The 24,785-nt window shown below is 41.2% G+C and overlaps 1 protein-coding gene across 5 annotated transcripts in view; it reads right to left on the bottom strand.

Moving 5' to 3' along the window:
* Positions 1-24,785, bottom strand: part of LOC5569442 (zinc transporter 2) — a 132,518-nt gene that overhangs the window by 59,064 nt on the left and 48,669 nt on the right. For all 5 annotated transcript variants that reach the window (XM_021846709.1, XM_021846710.1, XM_021846711.1 and 2 more), the window contains exons 4-5: positions 6,201-6,305; positions 5,734-5,854 (exon numbers count right to left, since the gene is read on the bottom strand). In XM_021846709.1, coding sequence (XP_021702401.1) covers positions 5,734-5,854; positions 6,201-6,305 — 226 coding nt within the window. The remainder of the gene's footprint in view (positions 1-5,733; positions 5,855-6,200; positions 6,306-24,785) is intronic.

Here is a 24,785-nt window from a genome sequence, read left to right as displayed (position 1 = left end):
AAAATTTCGAAACTTTCGGCTCAAATAATGTTAGCCCTTGTGATACTGAGCAACTTTGCCGAAGACGCCATCTTTCTAAGTGGTCGGGCTACTGAGCTATGCGCAAAACAAAAATTATTTGCTCACTAGCGCCGCCTAGTGGCAAAATTTCGAAACTTTCGGCTCAAATAATGTTAGCCCTTGTGATACAGAGAAACTTTGCCGAAGACGCCAACTTGCTAAGTGGTCAGACTATTGAGCTATCTACGAAATAAAAATTCCTTGCTCACTAGCGCCGCCTAGTGGCAAAATTTCGAAACTTTTGGCTCAAATAATGTTAGCCCTTGTGATACTGAGCAACTTTGCCGAAGACGCCATCTTTCTAAGTGGTCAGGCAACTGAGCTATGCGCAAAACAAAAATTCTATGCCCACTAACGCCACCTGGTGGCGTAATTCCGTATCAGAATGACCACCACATGTCAGCCCTTGAGCTACTGAACAACTCTTCCGAAGACACCAACCTTCCAAATCATCAGGATTCAGAGATATCATATGTTACAAAATTTTGCATTCTTATCCCTCATGGTTCATATAGTGCAAATCAGAAAAAGCGCCCCTACCGGCCAAGTTCTCAACTAAAATGATGATCCTCAACTCCTAAAGGTAGATCGTACTTAGTACTGAAACTTCGCCGAAGACAGTACTGTACTATCTCTTTTGGCATACGAGATATTCAACGACACCCCCAAAATTTTGTAACATATGAAATCTCTGAATCCTGATGTTTTGGAAGGTTGGTGTCTTCGGAAGAGTTGTTCAGTAGCTCAAGGGCTGACATGTGGTGGTCATTCTAATACGGAATTACGCCACCAGGCGGCGCTAGTGGGCATGGAATTTTTGTTTTGCGCATAGCTCAGTAGCCCGACCACTTAGAAAGATGGCGTCTTCGGCAAAGTTGCTCAGTATCACAAGGGCTAACATTATTTGAGCCGAAAGTTTCGAAATTTTGCCACTAGGCGGCGCTAGTGAGCAAGGAATTTTTATTTCGTAGATAGCTCAATAGTCTGACCACTTAGAAAGTTGGCGTCTTCGGCAAAGTTGCTCTGTATCACAAGGTCTAACATTATTTGAGCCGAAAGTTTCGAAATTTTGCCACTAGGCGGCGCTAGTGAGCAAAGAATTTTTGTTTTGCGCATAGCTCAGTTGCCTGGCCACTTAAAAAGATGGCGTCTTCGGCAAAGTTGCTCAGTATCACAAGGGCTAACATTATTTGAGCCGAAAGTTTCGAAATTTTGCCACTAGGCGGCGCTAGTGAGCAAAGAATTTTTATTTCGTGGATAGCTCAGTAGTCTGACCACTTAGAGAGTTGGCGTCTTCGGCAAAGTTACTCTGTATCACAAGGGCTAACATTATTTGAGCCGAAAGTTTCGAAATTTTGCCACTAGGCGGCGCTAGTGAGCAAGGAATTTTTATTTCGTGGATAGCTCAGTAGTCTGACCACTTAGAAAGTTGGCGTCTTCGGCAAATTTGCTCTGTATCACAAGGTCTAACATTATTTGAGCCGAAAGTTTCGAAATTTTGCCACTAGGTGGCGCTAGTGAGCAAAGAATTTTTGTTTTGCGCATAGCTCAGTTGCCCGACCACTTAGAAAGATGGCGTCTTCGGCAAAGTTGCTCTGTATCACAAGGGCTAACATTATTTGAGCCGAAAGTTTCGAAATTTTGCCACTAGGCGGCGCTAGTGAGCAAGTAATTTTTATTTCGTGGATAGCTCAGTAGTCTGACCACTTAGAAAGTTGGCGTCTTCGGCAAATTTGCTCTGTATCACAAGGTCTAACATTATTTGAGCCGAAAGTTTCGAAATTTTGCCACTAGGTGGCGCTAGTGAGCAAAGAATTTTTGTTTTGCGCATAGCTCAGTTGCCCGACCACTTAGAAAGATGGCGTCTTCGGCAAAGTTGCTCTGTATCACAAGGGCTAACATTATTTGAGCCGAAAGTTTCGAAATTTTGCCACTAGGCGGCGCTAGTGAGCAAAGAATTTTTGTTTTGCGCATAGCTCAGTTGCCTGACCACTTAGAAAGATGGCGTCTTGGGCAAAGTTGCTCAGTATCACAAGGGCTAACATTATTTGAGCCGAAAGTTTCGGAATTTTGCCACTAGGCGGCGCTAGTGAGCAAGGAATTTTTATTTCGTGGATAGCTCAGTAGTCTGACCACTTAGAAAGTTGGCGTCTTCGGCAAAGTTACTCTGTATCACAAGGGCTAACATTATTTGAGCCGAAAGTTTCGAAATTTTGCCACTAGGCGGCGCTAGTGAGCAAAGAATTTTTATTTCGTGGATAGCTCAGTAGTCTGACCACTTAGAACGATGGCGTCTTCGGCAAAGTTGCTTAGTATCACAAGGGCTAACACTATTTATGCCGAAAATTTCAACATTTTGCCATTTGGCGGCGCTAGTGAGCAAATAATTTTTGTTTTGTACATAGCTCAGTAGCCTGACCACTTAAAAAGATGGCGTCTTCGGCAAAGTTACTCAGTATCACAACGCCATTTTTCTAAATCGTCAGGCTACTGAGCTATGCGCAAAACAAAAATTCTTTGCTCACTAGCGCCGCCTAGTGGCAAAATTTTGAAACTTTCGGCTTAAATAATGTTAGCCCTTGTGATACTGAGCAACTTTGCCGAAGACGCCATCTTTCTAAGTGGTCAGGCTACTGAGTTATGCACAAAATAAAAATTCCATGCCCACTAGCGCCGCCTGGTGGCGTAATTCCGTATTAGAATGACCACCACATGTCAGCTCTTGAGCTACTGAACAACTCTTCCGAAGACACCAACCTTCCAAAACATCAGGATTCAGAGATATCATATGTTACAAAATTTTGCATTCTTATCCCTCATGGTTCATATAGTGCAAATCAGAAAAAGCGCCCCTACCGGCCAAGTTCTCAACTAAAAGGATGATCCTCAACTCCTAAAGGTAGATCGTACTTAGTACTGAAACTTCACCGAAGACAGTACTGTACTATCTCTTTTGGCATACGAGGTATTCAACGACACCCCCAAAGTGATGAAATCCCATATGCCCTGGGTCTCCTATAACGTCCTGGTGTGTCTTATAGGAGTGAGCGTAATAGGAGTGCACGTTATAGGAATGCGTTTAATAGGAGACCCGACTGTATAAGGTTCAACATCAGGGCGTGATGAGTGGGTCTGCTCAGTATTCCATTGCTGATGCTGGTTACCCCACCAATCTACCTTGTTACGAATAACAGTCGGCAGAACTGGTCTGATCCTGATTCAAAAAAAAAAAAAAAAGTATTGTATATTGTTGTGATAATAACAAAATAATTAAATTTTACATGAATATGCAACAAGCGATCAAAACGGCAAGAAAAAATTATTGCTAAGTATTGTGAATGAATTGTTTTTTTATGTATATAATTGAATTGGAAATTATTGATTTTTACTCTGACACGAATGCACCTGTTTGATGTAAAATGTCATTAACAAGGATGGAAATCTAGTGATCATAACAAAATCCATGATGCCTCGCGTTGTTCTTTATCCTGCGATCATAGCAACAACGATTAACTCTTTGTCGTCAAGCTATCACAACAAACTACGCTTTGCGAATAATGCATCGTGTTGCACGTGTGCTAGCGATTAACTGTTTGCGAAAAAAAATTGTTTGATTATTTCGAGGATTTTTCCACTTTTACTTAATGATCTACCTCCATATATGTTGTTTGTGATTCTAAAACCATTCGGACATTGGTTGAGCGATAAATAATAGCGCGAATGTGGCATGATTCAAGTTGATCGCTACTTGTAACAACATGTGCGAGAGACAACTGCTTCGAGAGTAACGGCGCTCTTAGATTATTCCAATACTATGTTGTTGATCGCTAGAGCCGATTTTTTTTCCATCCTTGGTCGTTAATAAAACAAACAACAACAACAACGATTAGAACGGTCGATTTTTGGAGGTTACCAAAATCAATGATTGTAAGTCCTAATATAGTGATAATATGAAACATAACTTACGCCTTCATAGAGTTACTTATAAGGTCCCCACGTCACATTTGAAGCGCAATAGAAACACAATTGCTTATTTTTTTAGAAGACCTTTTATAGTACATTGACAATCATCAAAATTGGTAAACACTGGTGTAATAAAATCGATTTTATTTTCCACATATTATTTTCATAATATGTTATTCTGAGATTACCAGTTGAAATATTCGGAAAAAAACATTTACAATTTGCTGCAGATCGATAAATATGCGTACACGATTTTAAAAGTATGAGACTGTTTAGTAAAACTACCATAAACTCTACGGAGATGAACCAGCCATAGGGCTGAAAATCTCCTTAATAAAGATAATAATAATAATAACTACCATAAACAGTAAAATTTGTATTTAGGACTATGGTTTAAACGCACGATTTAGCTCTCGTTTGTACAAATATAGTTTCTTTAGTAAACCAAACCAGTTTTGAACACGCTTTTTACTTTTCTCTTTTGCTGGTAGTGAAAGGATGGTGTATCAGCAAATTTGACCATAAATGGGTAAATCACTAAAGTTAACTAATGTCAGAGAATGGTGGAATATAATTGATTTTTTCTAAAGCTTTACCTTCAGTAGAATAGTAAAGAATAGAAACATACAATTTGTTCATAAAAAGTAGGATTTTTGTTTTGAAAAAAATAATGTTAAGCTTTGACATACAGCTTTTCTTAGGAGTTTTTAGAAAAACTATTTAGCTCTTCAACCAAAAGCATTTTCTAAGACCTTATATTTTAATAGCATTGTAGAATAATAGTTAAACGATGCAAAGAAAAGCGATTCCGATTTCATCAATAAATAAAAGAGAAATAACATAAGCAAAATGTCCACTTCATAAAATGAACAGTCCTTAGTCTTCTCTTTTCTTCTGCTGCCAGCTCACCGCTAAAATTTTTAAGAGCACAAATCAGAAGAACCAGACATCCATTCAAGCTGAAACCAATCGATCAAATTTTCAGCTTGAACGTATATCTGGTTCTTAAGATATGTGCTCTTGAAAATTTAAGGTGGCTTCGATTTATCTTCACCTTGAAGGACTGATATACTTTTTTCAAAAGTTCTGCCGGAATTATTCCAAGGGTTTTATTGAAGACTGCATTTGAAACTCTTCCGAAGATGTCTCATAGGATTTATCCTGAGGTTAAATAGAAATTCCTATTCTAAGGATTTTTCTCCATTCTTTAGCCACAAATCATATAGCAGTCCTATGTGCATTTTCTACAATATTGTTTGTTTTTGTTTTCAATTGTTTGTTCAAAAACGCGATAAATTAACTACTAAAAGCTAATACCACTAAAACACTTTTAAGCGACTACTACTGAATGAGTAACAGAACATGAGACAATCATTGGATAATCCATGCTTTGAAAAATGCTTCCTTCTTGGATCGACTACTACCAACAATCCAACAATTCAACAGTTTTCGCTGCCAAACAGTCATCATCATAGCAAATAACCAACAGCTGAATCACCTGAACAATAAACAACAAGCAAAACCATAATGGCCAGTCACTATCAGCCAATTTTATTACAGTTTAATAACAATCACCTCTTTCTCAACGGCTATCTAGATGTTGCACTTGAGCTGCTTTTTTTTATATCGCTCAAGTGCTATCCTGGTCGCCCCCAAGAAGAGCAGCTGTATAATAAAATAAAAGTAGATGAGCAATTTGCGTTGCCTTACCTCTTGGTCGATGGTCTCGCGGCAACCCAGAGTGCGAACAGCGATATCATAAAGCTGGCCAGGTCGGCTAATAGATGTGCTGCATCTGTTGCCACTGCCAGACTGTTGGAGTAGATGCCACCTACGCGAAGCAAAGAAGACAAGTTGGTATACACGTTAGCTGAGGGCAGCAGCAAAAACTATTCGAGCATTTGATGAGAAAGCACAGCAAAAACTAACACCAACAGTGACAAATTGCGCTATCAGTGGGTGGATGAAAAACGGCGATGGTTATGACGAATACGTGGAAATATTATCGCATTGGAGCCCTAGATGGATTGCCATTCTTTGGAATTGTTACCAGCTTCGAGAGCAATTATTAATTTTAAGTGCAGCGAAGCGAATATTTTTGAGCTAATTCCCGGAAACCAGACAGCACAACTAAAAAGGGAAGACACAGCACGTAGCCGACTAAAATTAACAGTTACCTACGATCTCCGCTATCATAAAGATGACACACAGCACGCTGGCTAAAATGAGTTTCTTCCTGGCAATTTTGTCAACTCCATCCATCCGAGGCCGGTGACAGTGTGCTGGAAAGATAAAGGAACAAAGCTAAAAACCAGGATTTTCGCCGAAGGGATATTGACGCTGACTGACAATTAAATGGGGAAGCGCAACGAGCTGTAACTTGGTTTGAAATAATTGTTTTGTTTCGTTGATGCAAATGCAGTAGTTTTGTGAAATGAACTGTTCATAGTACGAGGTGATGTATTTCATTGTATGATAATGAATATTATCGTTGGATATTCTATGACATATTACCAGAATTAAGCACGGTTAGAAAAATAATTTCAAAGAAATCTTCAAACTTGAAATTTTGAGCTGGAAAAAGAAAAACTTAAACTAAAAAAAAGTTTGCTGTTAGTTCTTTTCGGCAAATCTTACATAAATGTCATGCAAATTCTATCAAAAGCTCACCACTATTCTTTTGGAAACTCAATCGGTTGTTTGACCAGAATTACTGCAGAAATCCTTCAAGAATGTTTCCAGAAAATCCTGGGATTTGACTTCCCGGGCAACGGGGAAAATGGAAATTTCCTAGGATCCCGGGAAATTCTCAAAAACGTGTAAGTAAAACAAATTTGATGGAATTCAGAGAAAATTAATCATGTTTCTCAATTAAGAATTGCGGCTTCTGTTTCGAACGCTAGGCCTCGAAACAACAAAGTTTATAACATTAGGCAAAAGTTCATGTGGAGCTCTGACCCTTAGCATAGACTTGCTGCGCAATTATTGTCATGGTTGTTATGGATTTTGGAGGTTAACCTATCGTGCTAATATCCCAAATTTGGAGTTTGAATTACAATGCTAAGTTGTCTGAAACTGAGGGTCTTTCTTCTTACCCTTCAGACCCTTATGGCTTTTCAAAAACTGCATAATTGATAGATGATGGTGAAACAATACATAGCATTGAATATTGGAAAGACGTGCGCTAAATGGCACCTACAAATTACGATCAACCTAAATCATCACAAACCGTTGTATTTCCGGCCAATGTCAAACCACTCAACACCCGCTAGCCATCCGATTCGCTTTGATTGACCACTAAACCACAAACACATTCACCACTACTAGACTACACTACTGTTACTCCCCGGCCATACCAACAGTCCATTGCGCGCCTCTAAACGTAGGTGATTAAGCTGTTGCAAACTTCATCTTCATCATCGTCATCACTTGCTCTTTCTTCAGCATCACCCCCACGACGACGCTGCACAAACATTCCAGTCATTCCAGCTTCGCAGCATAGAATCGCGTCAAACTCTACTAGCAGCCAGCAACCAAGTCCTAAGCAAACAGTTCGAAGTTCGGGTTCGTCGGGAAATGATTTATGAGCGGCAGTGGCAAAGTTTTCACGCTATTGGGGGACCTGGGATAAAATGCACTCCAGCCACAACAACATTTCCGAGTTCCTCTGACCACTTTTAGAAAAGGATCGTCCAGAAATGACGTAGCATTTTAGGGGAAGAGGGGAGTTTACGATTTTGCTACGAACCATGTATTAGGTATTGGAAAATAGGCTACGATGGGGGAGGAGGGTGTCAAAAATTGGCCAAAAATTGCTACGTTATTTATGGACGCTACCAAACTAGATATGTGAACGAGTATACTGATAACAAATAAATGAAATCCGTTCAGTAGCCGCTGAGCGGTGGGAGTTTTGGTATTTTTTTCTAGTTTCAATTTAGTCTTTTACTGAGGTTAATAAAAATGTGCCAAAATTAAGATCGAACGACATGTAGAAAAAAGTGGGGCAAAAATTTGACCTTAGTGGTCCTACCAATACTTGCAGAAAAAACTATAACACTTGAGGATAATAAATTACCATACTTCTTCTTTTTCTATCTGGCATTACTCATGGTGAGAAGTGTTTGAAGAATTTAGCCGCGAATCTTGATATATCTTGTAGATCTAAGTTCTTAAAGGACCAAGAACATCCGTACAAATTAATGCAATAGTGCGTTCAGTTATTTGTATATCCCTAGGCATGTATTCCATTGAGTCCTTGGATGACCAAGAACATTGGTACTTATTCATACAGGGCGTTCCTTATATGATTGGTTAGTGGTTTGTGCCATATTTAAAAATATCAAAAGATCATGAGCTTATCAGCAGCTTTAAGATATTTATTCCAGGAAGTTTGATTCCATTCCAGTCATTCCAGTTTCGGCGTTTTGCTCCGACAGTGCATATTACCCTAGGCACTTCTATTCGATGCTGCGCGCGTTTTCTCGTCATCACCTCAGGCGGCCACTCGCTGTTTGCCCGCACCTTCCACGGGATGAACAGGGCGCAGAAAGACGCGTAATCTCTTGCCAATTTCCTTGGCTGTAAATGCTGACCAATCCAACGCGGAAGGCCTTCAAAACGGGACCCTAACTGTGTTTACATAGGGCCGTACCAAACAACGCTTGCGTTGTGAGTGAAAAGCTTGTTTGTGTAACCCTTTTCTGACACGTCATTCATCTTAGTTGCGGTGGTCATGCAGCAGCGTGTTGCCTTGGTTTGGCGCGGAAGCTAGATACTTCATCACCGCTTGACTGCATGGAGACGCATGGTGGATATTGAGCTCTGCTTGGAGAACCATATTTGGCGGTATGAAAAAAGTAGAAGAGTTGATTTTACTACATAATCGGTAGTACATAAATGCTAAATGCGGAAACATGAGTGGAACAAGCTTGTGTCATATTAGATTACTACACTATTCCAACGTACAGTGAACAAGTGGGATATTTCTCAGACGGTTTGTCTTAAACCATTAACAAAAAAAAGTCCATCAATTCGGCACCCGTCATCTGGATGATATAATATTCGAATAAAAGGGAAATGATAATAAATGAGCATCGCCAGTTAGCATTAGTATTTACAATCTAAAGAAAATTATGCTACAATAGTTTAAGGTGTTATACTTGTTTTAAAGCAATATACGATGATTATGTTAGGTTGTTCAGTGTTTTCATTATCACTAAATGAATCAAATCCTATTCCATTTGTTGGCTAATGTGGTTATTAACACCAAATTAGGTATAAAACAAAAAAAATCACAGAAAATTTAAAAGATACAGTGATTTGATTGTATTGAATCAAATCCCTAGAGGTAACAGTAGATTTCAAAAAGAGCACTCAAAGGCCACACACACTCAGTAATATTTGTTTTTTTTTATTCACCTGTCAAGATCAGGACAGCAGAGAGTTCAAGTTTCTGAACTATAACCAGCATAGGGCAAAACATCCAATTTGTCTTGCAGCATTTTAAATAAAACAGCTAACAATCAATCATGCTTCCAAATTCATTACATAAGATGGCCAGTTATACAATTCATGAATCTTAATAAAGAGCTTCCTAGTTAAAGCAAATCTCTAGCTTATTTATACCGTGTACCCCCGCTTATTTGAACGATACCTCATTCAAACCATCTGGGTTTATTTTTAATTTGAACGTCTAGTCACTCAAGAACTGTTTTTCTGGTTATCTCTTTCACTGTTATGTTTTGATTTCGCGTTCCGTTTCACAATGTTCTATTTTTCGGAGACTTATTCAAACAGACTCAAGTCGGAAAAGTTAACAAACTTACTTTATCACGTGTTTCACAGACGAAATTCTATACGTTCCACTCTAAACCAACTCGATTTTTCACTTTTAGAACGTTTAATTTTCGGATTTACAAAACGACGGAAGTAAGATTCTCCACTTCCGCAACCTAACCACTACTTTCATCACTCTGTTGTATACGAGACAAAGTGACTTAACCACGAATCAAAACAAAACACTACTTGAGTCGATTTACACTGGTACAAAAACGTCGTAAGTAACTAATTGAAACGGCTTATCATTTTGTCATACAATTTTTGTGGGAAATGATATGAACTACCTAGTATTTTAACGCGAGCTGATTGCATGCAAAATTAAAGCGATGTACGCAGTAAAAAAAGTTAAAAAAGGGTATTCATTTTAAAACAGTTTTAGAAGAAAAGTTGTGATTCTTCTTAATTAACTTTCTTAAAACCGTATGATAGTTACTTACGTCGATTTGAAAAAGTAATCGAGATTTCACGTTTCTCCGTTCCATGAACTAAATGACATTTGAACCATTTTTAATTTGAACGATGTGCTAATAAGCGGGTACAAATTTAAAAGTGTTCAGATTAAAATTCAATTGAATTTAATGTGGTCAAGCTAACGGGAGTACCGGATACTACACTAATTGTACAGGCAAACGTTTTATTGCCAAGCAGTTTGGACGAGAAATTTCTTTACTATTCTTGAGCGGGGTAGCATATACAGCCTTAGGAGATATTTTAAGCCACGTGAATATCTCTACAAAATACATTTACTTTTTGCATTCGACTGTTGGACACATTTTTTAGAAGTTTCTGGCGTTGAATGTTAATGATCAAAAAGTATAACGTTTCTTCTCCAACGTTTATTTATTTTGATTTAGTTGGTGTTACATCAATTAATTTGATAAAACCTCGTTAACGATGTTACGCCAATTTACTCGGTCCAAGGCTGTGTCTCTCCAACCTCGATTTTGGCCCACGTTCTCCAGATCTTGTTGTACCTGATCAAGCCACCTCGCTCGCTGTGCTCCCCGCCTTCTTGTGCCAGGCGTTCTTGCAGGATTGTTGTCCGGTAGTCTTGCAACATGCCCTGCCTAGCGCACCCTTCCGGCTTTCGCAACCTTCTGGATACTTGGTTCGCCGTAGAGCCTAGCGAGCTCGTGGTTCATTCTCCGCCGCCACACACCGTTCTCCTGCACACCGCCAAAGATCGTCCTAAGCACCCTTCGTTCGAACACTCCAAGTGCTTGCAGGTCCTCTTCCAGCATGGTCCATACTTCATGTCCTTAGAGGACCACCGGTCTTATAAGCGTTTTGTACATGGTACATTTGGTGCGGGGGTGAATCTTTCTCGACCGCAGCTTCTTCTGGAGCCCATAGTAGGCGCGACTTCCACTGATGATGCGTCTCCGTATTTCACGACTAACGTTGTTATCAGCCGTTAACAAGGATCTGAGGTAGACGAACTCATCAACCACCTCAAAAGTATCCCCGTCTATCGTAACACTGCTTCCCAGGCGGGCTCTGTCGCGCTCGGTTCCGCCTATCAGCATGTACTTTGTTTTTGACGCATTCACCACCAGGCCGACTTTTGTTGCTTCACGTTTCAGGCGGGTGTAGAGGTCTGCCACCGTTCCAAATGTTCTGCCGACAATATCCATATCATCCGCGAAGCAAACGAATTGGCTGGATCTTGTGAAAATCGTACCTCGGTTATTGAACCTGGCTCTCCGCATGACACCTTCTAGCGCGATGTTGAACAGCAGGCACGAAAGTCCATCACCCTGTCGAAGTCCCGGCGGGATTCGAACGAACTGGAATGTTCGCCCGAAACCTTCACGCTATTCTGCACACCGTCCATCGTTGCTCTTATTAGTCTTGTGAGCTTCCCGGGAAAGCTGTACTCGTCCATGATTTTCCATAGCTCTTCGCGGTCGATGCTATCATAAGCCGCTTTGAAATCGATGAACAGGTGATGCGTTGGGACTTGGTATTCACGGCATTTCTGGAGGATTTGCCGTACAGTGAAGATTTGGTCCGTTGTCGAGCGGCCGTTGATGAAACCAGCTTGATAACTTCCCACAAACTCATTTGTTATTGGTGATAGACGACGGAAGATAATCTGGGATAGCACTTTGTAGGCGGCATTCAGGATAGTGATCACACGATAGTTTTCACATTCCAGTTTGTCGCCCTTCTTGTTGATGGGGCATATGACCCCTTGCTTCCACTCCTCCGGCAGCTGTTCGGTTTCCCAGATTCTGACAATCAGCCGGTGCAGACAGACGGCCAACCTCTCCGGGCCCATTTTGATGAGTTCAGCTCCAATACCATCTTTACCAGCGGCCTTATTATTCTTGAGCTGGCTGATGGCATCCTTAACTTCCCTCAATGTGGGGGCAGGTTGGTTTCCTTCATCCGCCGTGCTGACGTAGTCACTTCCTCCGCTGTCGTGACCCTCGTCGCCTGTGTTCTCCGTGCCATTCAGGTGTTCATCGTAGTGCTGCTTCCACCTTTCAATCACCTCACGTCCGTCCGTCAAGATGCTTCCGTCCTTATCCCTACACATTTCGGCTCGCGGCACGAAGCCTTTTCGGGATGCGTTGAGCTTCTCGTAGAACTTTCGCGTTTCTTGAGAACGATGCAGCTGTTCCATTTCATCACATTCCGCTTCTTCCAGGCGGCGCTTTTTGTCCCAAAATAGGCGGGTTTGCTGCTTCCGTTTTCTTTTATATCGCTCCACGTTTTGTCGCGTTCCTCGCTGCAGCATTGCAGCCCGCGCTGCATCCTTCTCCTCCATTCTTCGTCGATCCAATCCACACTGGTCCAGGAAGCTAATTTAGGCGGACATGAGGTTTTCGTCAAGATTTATTGATTTTAGAGCCATAGTTTATTCTGAGAATATGTTCAGAATTTTCAGTACTACAAAATGTACAGAACAAAATTTTTTTTTACGGTGATCGCAAGAGTGACGCATACGCCAACTTTTTTATTTTAACGAATCGTAAGTTGGTATGTTCAGCAAAGTTGTAGCAAATGATCATAGAAACAACTTTGCCGAACAAACTTTTTCTCGGTTTTGCTTCAGAGCCGAGATAAATAAGTATTTAAAAAAAAAAATCGTTTTTTGCTCTTAAGTGTTTTATTTTTTAGTTTTATTGGCCTACTATGTTCTACAAAGTTTTTATACTTATCATTTGCTACAACTTTGCTGAACATACCAAAGTTGTATTTCTTATGGTTTTCATGTTATTTGAGTTTTTCATCTTAAAATTAGCTATTTTGTATGCCTTGTATCTCAACTATGAGCACCTCAAAAAAATATATCTTTCCACCAAATGATTTTGCAGTCTTTCAAGTACCTGTGAGCAAAATTTGGAGAAGATGATATTTTTCTATCTCGTTTAAAATCGATTTTACTAATAGACGATATGAGATAAATCCATATTTACATATACATGTTCAACTCACAAAAGTCATGGCTAACTAAGCATATCAAACCAAAGGAAACACGTGTATTTATATAGGAATATAAAGCACATTGTTTTTCAGTTGTTTTCGATTAACTTGGAAGCTTCTGCAAGAAATTCATCGTATTTTTCTCAACCTGTATTTAATCAATTCCTAAGCAAGATCACCGGGTTGGAAGTCAACATAAGCGGTATAAAATACTTATACAAAATTTACAGTCCGATTGAATTCTATGGCATGATTTTCCCAGAATCTTCTGATGGATTTATTCCGCATTTTTTATGTTTCTTCGGCGGCATGCCGGACAACATCACTCCATGCGAAAGTAGTTTTTGCACCGTTGAAGAGAGTACATACCAATCGTAGAACTGGCGATACTAACAGTACGTTTCTGACAAAAACTGTTCAAATGCCTCCTCGTTAATCTTCCGATTAAAGTTGACCATTTTTAAAATGATTGAGATCCGTGAAAAGAAGTTATTACAAGTGCGGAAACGCCAACAAAAGTGCGCAATTGAATCAAATTGGGTAGGTGTCTTCGGGGGACTTATTCTTCGTAAATCGAAGAATAAGTTCTCTGAAGACACCAACAGGATTCAATGCAATCCCTCACTTTTATTCACAATTTCGGACTTATGACGCCGCACTTCGCAGTTCAGTAGTGAAAGAAATACACAATATCTACTTCCCGTAAAAAGCGGCATGCCGTGTTACGACCATTTGTGTTCCTACCACCTGGAAGAGGTTCGTACAGTCTCAGCCCTAACCTTCCTTCGAGGGCTTTTCGTGGTGATCCTTTAGAATGCTGTTACACTTACTGATACGTCTACAACTATTGCACGGAAGTGGTGTTGTCCGGCATGCCGCATTACCAAAGAAAAACATGAAACGTGGAATCCATCAGAAGATTCTGGGAAAATCATGCCACAGAATTCAATCGGACTGTAAATTTTGTATGTGTATTTTATACGGCTTATGTTGACTTCCAACCCGGTGATATTGCTTAGGAATAGATTAAATACAGGTAGAGGAAAAGACGATGAATTTCTTGCAGAAGCTTCCAAGTTAATCGAAAACAACTGAAAAACAATGTGCTTTATATTCCTATATAAATACACGTGTTTCTTTTGGTTTGATATGCTTAGTTAGCCATGACTTTTGTGAGTTGAACATGTATATGTAAATATGGATTTATCTCATATCGTCTATTAGTAAAATCGATTTTAAACGAGATAGAAAAATATCATCTTCTCCAAATTTTGCACACAGGTACTTGAAAGACTGCAAAATCATTTGGTGGAAAGATATATTTTTTTGAGGTGCTCATAGTTGAGATACGAGGTATACAAAATAGCTAATTTTAAGATGAAAAACTCAAATAACATGAAAACCATAAGAAATACAACTTTGGTATGTTCAGCAAAGTTGTAGCAAATGATAAGCATAAAAACTTTGTAGAACATAGTAGGCCAATAAAACTAAAAAATAAAACACTTAAGAGCAAAAAACGATTTTTTATTAAAAATACTTAATTATCTCGGCTCTGAAGCAAAACCGAGAAAAAGTTTGTTCGGCAAAGTTGTTTCTATGATCATTTGCTACAACTTTGCTGAACATACCAACTTACGATTCGTTAAAATAAAAAAGTTGGCGTATGTGTCACTCTTGCGATCACCGTAAAAAATTTTTTGTTCCGTACATTTTGTAGTACTGAAAATTCTGAACATATTCTCAGAATAAACTATGGCTCTAAAATCAATAAATCTTGACGAAATCCTCATGTCCGCCTAAATTAGCTTCCTGGACCAATGTGCAATCGTTACATGTCCTCCTTTCCACGTACCCGACGATGCTCTCGGCTGCGTTGTTGATGGCTGCTTTTATGTTGCTCCGGCAGTCCTCAAGAGGGGCTTCGTCAAGCTCGCCCTCTTCCGGCAACGCTACCTCGAGATGCTGCGCGTATGCGGCAGCGACGTTCGGTTGGGCCAGTCGCGCTAGGTTATACCGAGGCGGGCGTCGATACCGTACATTGTTTATGACGGATAGTTTTTGGCGCAGTTTCACCATCACTAGATAGTGATCAGAGTCAATGTTAGCGCCACGATAGGTTCTGACGTCGGTAATATCGGAGAAGTGCCGTCCATCGATCAAAACGTGGTCGATTTGTGATTCCGTCTGCAGTGGTGATCTCCAGGTGTATCGATACGGGAGGCTGTGCTGGAAGTAGGTGCTGCGAATGGCCATGTTCTTGGAGGCGGCAAAATCTATCAGTCGTAGGCCGTTCTCGTTCGTCAGCCGGTGGGCGCTGAACCTTCCAATCGTCGGTCTGAACTCCTCCTCCTGGCCAACCTGAGCGTTCAAATCACCTATGATGATCTTGACGTCGTGGCTTGGGCAGCGGTCGTACTCGCGTTCGAGCTGCGCGTAAAATGCGTCCTTGTCATCATCAGTGCTTCCGGAGTGAGGGCTATGCACGTTTATGATGCTGAAGTTGAAGAACCGGCCTTTGAGCCTCAACTTGCACATTCTTTCGTTGATCGGCCACCACCCGATCACACGCCTTTGCATATCACCCATCACTATAAAAGCTGTTCCCAGCTCACGTGTGTTGCCGCAGCTCTGGTAGATGGTATGATTACCTCTAAACGTTCGCACCATCGAACCTGTCCAGCACACCTCCTGCAGCGCTACGATGTCGAAACCGCGGATCTTCAGTACATCGGAGAGTATGCGTGTGCTTCCGATGAAGTTGAGAGATTTGCAGTTCCACGTACCGAGTTTCCAATCGCTAGTCCATTTCCGATTTTGCCGATTGTTCCGATCCTTATTCTCTCGTTGACATTCCTGTGCTGATGTGTTTTTACGGCTGGCTTGCAGGGCCTGACATCAACCCCCTAGATTTCCGGAGGACCATCCCCCCTAAATGTTCGGAGGGCCATAGTGCGCAGTTTAGCTTAGAGTCCTTCTCTGGCACTCGGACGATGATCAGCCGCCCCTGGCATGGGGAACAGACGCTGTTGTGAGCCGCTCCTAACATGGAGTACAGACGCTCAAGGTTTGCAGAAGCAAAAGCAAATGCAAACCCCCCCCCCCTTCCCTGTCAGCATACGACCAAAGTTCCCACCGGGGAATGGTTACCCGATCTTCCCTAAGGTTACTCGTACCCCGGCCAGTACCGCGAGGAGGTAGGGAGTTGCTGGGCAAGAGGCTAAGGCCCGCACAGAGGGGTCTATTTTATTCCTTCAGGTACGCGAGGTACCAATGGTACGCCATGCCCAGCCATTCTCCAACGTTACGATCTGTATTGGATCATCTTCAACGACTCTGCAATTTATTTTGATAACACAGTTAGATCATAATTAAAACAAACAAAACAATTAACACATACCAAAATAATTGTAGTTTTATTGTCATTTTTTTTTCGAACCAACAACCGTTATTTCTTGACTATAAAATATCTATGATCATTTTTTGGAGTTTTGTGTTCTTCACTTTTACTTACTTTATCGGTTTTTATCCAAAAAACCTTTAAATTTAAATATCGGATTTAAATGACGGAACCCGGACTGACTGCAATTACAACTTTGCGCACTTTTTCCAAATGACGGTCGAAAATTATTCTCTACTTGTGTCATTCAGTTATATTATTATAGTTCTGTTTTGGTTTCTTACTTTCGGTTTTCTAATATTCATGATGGAGTTTAGTAGATAACTATATTCAGATTGCCTGTGTTAGTAGGTTTGTGTATCGTGTTGTTGTTATTATCGCTCTCTAGGATGGTAACGTTTGTGTGTCCTATCTGAAATCTTCACACACATACTTAAATTATTTTACGGATTCCTGTGAAATCTCAACAGCTTAAACAGTCCGGTAAAATAAATTAGCATCTATAAAATTTCAACGGAATAACGGTGTTTTATTTGAGATTACGGTGAAATTCACGGATTCTGGTAAAATGAACTTTGTGTGCATCGTCAGTCTGAATATGTCAGGGTTTCTCAACCGGTGGTTCTCGGTCCCCAAGGGGGCCATAACGACTTCTCAGGAGGTTCGCGAAACCATTGTGTAAACGTTTTTTTTTTTTTTGATTATTGATGAATAAATTTATGGAATGTCTACAACATTTGTTCTGCATAGAACGTTTTAAGCAGAGTTAAGCAACGAATTTTATATCGTTCCTAGAGGTATCTGTAGTAAATTCCTGACAAAGGGTAATTTACGGCTTCGACACCGTTCGACTATTATCGGCAATCAAATTTCACACGTCAAATACACAGTATTTTCCTATCAAAACACCCCAATGAAAACAATAATACGATTCTTTATTCTGTTAGCTTCCCGCTGACGAGATTTTCGAGATGGAACAAACAATTTCACCAGAGATATCATCAATTCAAATGAACACGCTTCCAAATGCGACTGATTTGGAGCTACCGAAGAGATTCGCCTGCAGTTCTTATGGGAAAGCTGCCGAAGAGAATGAGGCTGCCGCCATAGTCACACTAAGAGATGTTCGAAGCGTTGTCTAAACGTTTCCAAGTCTGTCGGTGTGAATCGATAGAGGATAGAGCAGCGCATAAAAGTAAACAGACAAACACGTAAGTTGGCAGCTGATATCCGACAAAATTACAAGCAGGCTTTGGAAAATTTAACGATCATTGACACACGAGCCATAATTTCAGCCCATTTATCCGCCTGCATTCATACAACATGCATGACATTTACCGTTCGTGAAGATTGCGAACCATGCACGCAAAAAAAATGTGCGGTAAAAAATACCATTTTCGGGGGTTAACGTAAGCGCTCGGACTGGCAATTTTTAGCAGACCAGAAATGCGCTCGATTTTACCATGTCTGTAGTCGAAATCAGATGGTCGAATATGGTTTCTGTCAAATATACCGGCAATGTGGTGGGAGGTACTATAAACATAGTAATTTGTTCTGAAATTCCATGGTAATTTTTAGAATGGGTGTAGTCAGCTAAAACAGTAGTTTTTACTACATGATTTTTTCCCGTGTGAATGAAAACAAGACAGACACACACATCACCCACGGTTTGGCCCCGATCACTGTGTGTCAACACTTGTAACATTCGTTGACCCACACTCATTCTGATCAAGAAACAGAGGCGAATATTATTTATTTTCTGTGCTATGTTTGCAACTAAAGGGGTGCTCAATGGTCCATTAGATTATAATTAGGTTGTTAAAGGCTGCATGATCAGTAAATATGAAAGTTATTACCAATTTTATGCATAACATAAATCACCCGAACGACAGTCTGTGAGAGTTGCTGCTCGCGAATGCTCTCGTGACACGTACCAAACGAGAGAGTAAATGTTTACATTCATAGGGCTCTCCGAATGCGATGTGCCACGAACTGTTATGATTCGCGGACTGTAACACTCTCCGAATATGGTTCGATCGGCTTATTCTGATCGAAATCCAAACACTGATTACAAGAGCGGTATTGGCTTAGACTGCCAAAAATACGTAAGTTCCCCTATTTTGGCATAATCATTGGCAGGTTTTTTCAGCATCCTGACGAGACCCTCTGATTTTTTTTTAAAGTGGCTTAGCTTAGCTATTATGGTAATTGAATAAATTAGAAATTCTCTAGTATTTTTACTCAAACCATTGGCTGAATCCTTTCGAATTTATTAGCACAATTGTAGTAAGACTTTTGATTAATATCTGCAGTAGTGATCTGCAAAAATTCTTGATCTGACAAGAATTTTGAAAAATTCTTAGCGAAATTTTTAACGAACTATTCCAACAACCTTCAGTTGGCTTCTTAAACGCCCGTTTGCAAATTTAATAAATTATTCCAAGCAGCTTACATGGAGAACACTTACCTTCGTAGCGAAAATTTCAAAGATTATAGTGGAACTCTTGAGAGTACCCGAAGAAATTGCTTCAAATCTTGTGAATTTCAAACAACTTTTCACTTTTCTACTGTGAATATTCTTAACAATCCAGCAAGAACTTTTTTTTAGAAGCATCTCAACTACCTGATATTCTGTTGATTTTGGCAAGATCCCTTCTAGAAGTTCTAGGAGTGTTCATATCGGACTCTTGGAAATGTGTTTGATAAACTCTTGGCAAGATTCTTAGTAAACTTTGTGGACTCCTGACCATTTTAGCAGAAGTAATGCATTACCTGTGTGTACACACATATGAGAATTTATAGAGTTTGCATCTCTCTTAAGCAGGAGATCACTTTATCACTCCTTGCTATTTCAATGAATCTATGACATTGGGTCGGATGAGATTTACTCGAATGACGTTTGGTCGAAAGTACATTTGGTCGAACGGACATTTCGTCGAATGGACATTTGGTCGAAAAGGTTTAGTTGCAACAGAAAGCATATGATATTTGGTCGAACCGACATTTCGTGGAAAGTCTGATTTTAGTCGAGAGTAGCATTTTGTCACTGATACAAGAGTGATTGAATAATTAAAAAAGTATTAGCCATTTTACCAACAATCTATATGCGATAAGCAAAATTTTGTTATTAAATTTAGTGGACGCTTTTCCAACATAGTGATCAATCTCTTGCGTTTTTTTGACGTTTCATGCTGCTTTTTTATTCAGGCATGCTCTGAGATTCAAGATAAGCTTATCATAAATGGAAGCAAGACAACTGTTGACGCCTCAGTCAACTCGTCTTCCCTTCCCTTCCCCATTTGCTTGAGGAATGTTATGATGCTGAAAGTCACAAAAGGCCAATTGGCCATAAGTAGAGTTACCGATTCCTAACATTCACTTAACCATAAAGGTTTTTCTAAAAGCAAATTTTTAGTGCCATTCTAATTCTGATTTCCGCATTTGAAGATCTTGTTCACGTCCATAAGGTGCAAGACCCGAGATTCAAAGAAAGATCCCGAGCACTATCTCTGAATGCTTCCATCACATGAACACCAACAGTTCATTATAGAAGAGCAATGACATTTCAAAAGAATAATAAATAATAAAAACATTATGTTCACATCGTTGAGCAATAAAACTACTTGTTGAGCAGTTTTTCAAAGAGTGATGATATTTTCAAGGAATAATAAATTCACTAGATTTACCATTTCAGTACATGTACAAAAAACCCCTTTCTAAAAATTTCATTTGAATATTCATAAAAATCCTCCATTTTGACAAAACTTCAAATTACAAAAAAAAAACAACATAAAATGTCCCGTTTTGTATTTAACAACAGCGAATTATTATTAATATTATTTATTAAGGACACTTTACCACTTTAGTGGCATTCGTGTCAGCGTTAACTTATTTGTTTACTATACAAGTATTAGGATATTAAATTTCATTGTATATGTTGCTGTCTTTTAAAAACTGTAGAATTGCTGTTTCTCGTTGTGGGTTATACGATAAAATTTCGCATAGTGAGCCGGTGATTCCACAGTTAGATCGTTGATGAGCGTCAGTCATGATGTGTTGAACAGTAGTTCGCGTCCCACAGCTGTTACACATTGGCGGAGACGACTTGTTGAACAGATACGAATGGGTGAGACGAGTATGTCCTATACGAAGTCGTGTCAAAGTGCGTTGTTCAGAGGCGCATTTGCGATCTGGGTATTTTATGGGTGAACATTTTACTTGCCTTAGTTGCGATACACTTTGACGCCACTCGAGCTCCCATACAGACCAAATCTTACGCCTGATGTTCTTAATGAGGTCTTGGGCTGGTAATGCAATGTCAAGTTTTTGTTTGCTTCGAGCTTGCTTGGCTAAGCTGTCAGCGCGCTCATTCTCTGCGATACCACAGTGACCTGGGATCCAACAGAACGTGATGCTTCGACTTCGGGAAACTCTTTCTATGGATTGAATCCACGGGTGTTTAGAATGACCGCTCTGTAGAGCGTCCAGACAACTAGCAGAGTCGGTGAAGATAATCGTGTTATGGTGCTCACTTGCTATAGTCGCAGCGGTCATGAGGGCGTGAGCTTCGGCTGAGAACACGCTGCAGGCTTCCGGTAGCGCATAACTTTCTTCCTTGTCCTCCATGACTACACCTACTCCGGTGAAGTCAGCGTCTTTGGAGCCGTCAGCGAATGTTTTTTTGTGGTATTGGTACTGGTTAGATATCAACTCTTGGAATGTGGGTATAACAATATTGCTGTTTGTACCTGCTTTGATCTTATTTCTAACATGGTTCTCGGTGTACGGGGAGTGTGCTTACCATTCTCGGTCATAATTTCTCAGCGTGCTACATACATTTGGCATGCTGTAGCCTGTTGTTTGCCGTAGAAAATCCTTAGCTCTTAGCACTACAGGATAGTTGACTGCTGAGGGATTTTTCTCCAGCAGCCGCACCGCTAGTTGCGCTAGACGTTGTATTAATGCCAGGCGAAATGGGAGACATCCAGCTTCCGCCATAACAGAATTGATGGGGCTGGATACAAAGGCTCCCGAAGACTGGCGTACTACCTCGTTGTATGTTGGTCCAAGTATTCGCTCCATGTCATCAATATTGCGGCTTGTAAGACCTAGGCCGAAAAACAGTTTTGAGGTGATCAGAGCTGCTCCTGCTTTCAGTAGGGTGAATCTGCTGCTTCTTTTCAGTCGGCATCCTAGAATTCTAAGAATATTAATCCTTTTGCTGCAGCTGCTCTTGACGGATGCTAGGTGTTGCTCAAAGTTGAGATTTGAATCTAGCATAATTCCGAGTATTCTCATTTTTCGAACATGCGCTATAGATGCTCCGTTGATTTTAATAGCTCGGCCTCGCTTCCGATGACGCAGTCGGCAGCAGTGAAGAAGTTTGGATTTGGTTGGCGCGATCGAGAAGCCAACACTATTGGCCCATTCAGTAACAGAACGAACAGTTTTATTCATTATTTGGCGTAACAATTGTCGATTTGACCCCTTCACTACAAGGATGACATCGTCAGCGTATAGCAGAATTTCAGCGTTTGGAGGTATTTTGGTGAAGATGGGCTGCATGGCTATCAGGAAAAAGGTGACCGACAAAATGGATCCCTGTGGCACTCCGTTTTCAGCTATCCTTGAGCTTGATATGTGTCCGTTGGCGGAGACTTGAAATGATCTGTCGACAAGGAAGCTGCAAAGTATATTTAACATTCGGCCGGAAATTTTCCATTCCTTCAGAGTGCGCAGAATTCCCGGCTTCCATGTTGTGTCGTAAGCTTTAGATATATCGAGGGCTACGATCTCGACATGCTCATCGTTTTCGAAGCTTAGAAGGGACTCGAGGTGAGCTAGATGGGACTCAACACCTTTACCTGGGCGGAAAGCATGTTGACGAGGGTCCAATTTCTTGTTTGTCTCGAGCTCGGTAGTGAGACGACGGTTTATCATCCTTTCGAAGACTTTTCCTAAGCAACTAAGCAGAGCTATCGGTCTGTAGCCGTCTGCCCTGCTGCGATCCGCGTCTGGTTTGGGAATAGGCACAACTGTTGCTAATTTCCACTGTTCTGGGAATGTTCCACTGTTCCATATTCGGTTGAACAGCTCCAACATGGCCGTTTTGGACGATATCGGTAGACGCTGCAGCATTGGATAGCCAATGTTATCTGCATCAGTTGATGAACCTCCTTTGCGATCAAGAGCCCATACTAATTCTTCTATAGTAAGGTCTGTGTTGTAGCGTTTGTAGAGGTGTGGTCGCTGGGACTTGTTGTATAAGTTGGAGTTTGATGCGTGTTTTCTTCTGAATTTTTCAGGGAGGCTGGAATTAGCTGATTTTGTTTCGTACTCGTCAGCCAGAGCTTCTGCTACATCTCTTCCGTTGTTTGTGAAACCTTTCGGGAGTTTTAGTGCAAGTGTGTTTGAAGTCCGTTTACCTTGGAGTCTGTTTAGCTTGTTTCATACCTCGCTAGCTGAACTCGTGGGGTTGATACTTTCTACGAAGTCTTCCCAGCATTTTTGTTTTGCTTCTTTAACAATCTTACGGGACGAAGCACGGGCGTCGTGAAATTGTTTCAAAGCCTCTTGCCTCTTAGGATCTTCGGGTCCAAGCCGCCGAAGGGCACGCAGTCGCTTGCGTCTTTGTTTCACGGCTATCTTGACGTCTTCGCTCCACCAGGCAACCGATTTTGTCCCGCGTTTAGTTGAGCTTTTTGGAATAGAAGTTTCAGCTGCTGAGATGATTCTATTCGTGAACTCTTTGACTGTCAAAAAATTTCCTGGACGTAGAGTTTCGCTGGTGATTTCTTGGAATAGTTCCCAGTTAGCTTTGCCGTAAATCCATTTCGATCGACAGTGCATTTCGTTTGAAGCGCTCAACAGATCAATTAAAATTGGCAGGTGATCGCTGTCTGAGGTATCCGTCTGTATTTTCCAGGCGAACTTAGCTGCCACCGATGTAGAACATATCGAGATATCGAGGGCTTGAGAGTTCCCGGTGACAGGATCTATTCGGGTGTGAGAGCCGTCGTTTAGGACAACCATGTCATTCTGGACCACCAATTCCAGAATTGCTTTACCTCTTCTTTTTGCTTCAGTGATAGCTGTGCTTGTTGTGCTTCCCCAGGCAACATGATGTGCGTTCAGGTCTCCCAAGAGCATTACTGGTTTTGGAAGCTCCTCTAGAAGATCTTCTAGTAGGTTGATAGCGTTCTTGTCCTTTGGAGGTAGATACACTGAGACAACAGTAATTTCCGTTGGAGCGAAGAGTTGAACCGCAACAGCTTGGATACGGGTTTGTATTTGTATTCGTTGGAAGGGTGAGCCCCTCCTGACGGCCACACCTACGCTTTGTCTTCCGTGTGTCGAACACGAGCTAAATAGGAATTCGTATTTGTCGCCCAGGAGTTTCGCCGGTGCTCTTTGATGGTCTATATTGGTTTCTTGGAGAGAGACTACTACTGGTTGATGTTTCGCGATCAGCATCTGTAGCTCGCTGTAGTGTGACCTGAGACCACATATGTTCCATTGCATGGCAAAAGAAGGTGAAACGGCTTGCTCTTCGCTGTTTGATGATATTGTAGCGTCGGAGGATTTTGAGTTAGATCGTGGGCTTCTTGGGTGTCGGTGGAGGATGTTTGGTGCGGCATCAGTTGTGAAAGTGTGGGTGTAGTTCGGCTCGACTGGATATTGGGAGGGGGAGAGAAATGCAAGGCGCTCGTGGTAGGCGTCAATCCTGCCCCCCCCCCCCCCCCCCCTAGCATCCACTTCCAGAACTGGAAGAGGGTAGGTTACTTCACGCTTTCCCTTCGCTCGTCGAGGTTCCTCGTGAAGATGGCTACGGAGAAAGGACTCGTTGTTCTTGTTTTCGGTGGTATTGCTTCTCCGCTGTGTGGTGGCTGTGTCTGTCCCTAGATTGGTGGGAGAGTTTGGAAGGATTGAATGGTTCACTGGTAAATAGCGTGAAGTGAAGATACTTGCCGATACAGTCGGCTTTTCCACGTCGACTGCCGCCAGAGGCTCATCGGAAAAATCCGGGACATCTCTGGTCAGAGTCGACGTGGTAAGCCTCGCACATGGCGAATCAAAAGAAGTAGAACTG

Source organism: Aedes aegypti, chromosome 2 (assembly GCF_002204515.2).
Source record: "Aedes aegypti strain LVP_AGWG chromosome 2, AaegL5.0 Primary Assembly, whole genome shotgun sequence".
NCBI lineage: Eukaryota > Metazoa > Arthropoda > Insecta > Diptera > Culicidae > Aedes > Aedes aegypti.
Note: the sequence above shows the minus strand (reverse complement) of the source record. Positions and strands in the feature narration are given on the sequence as shown.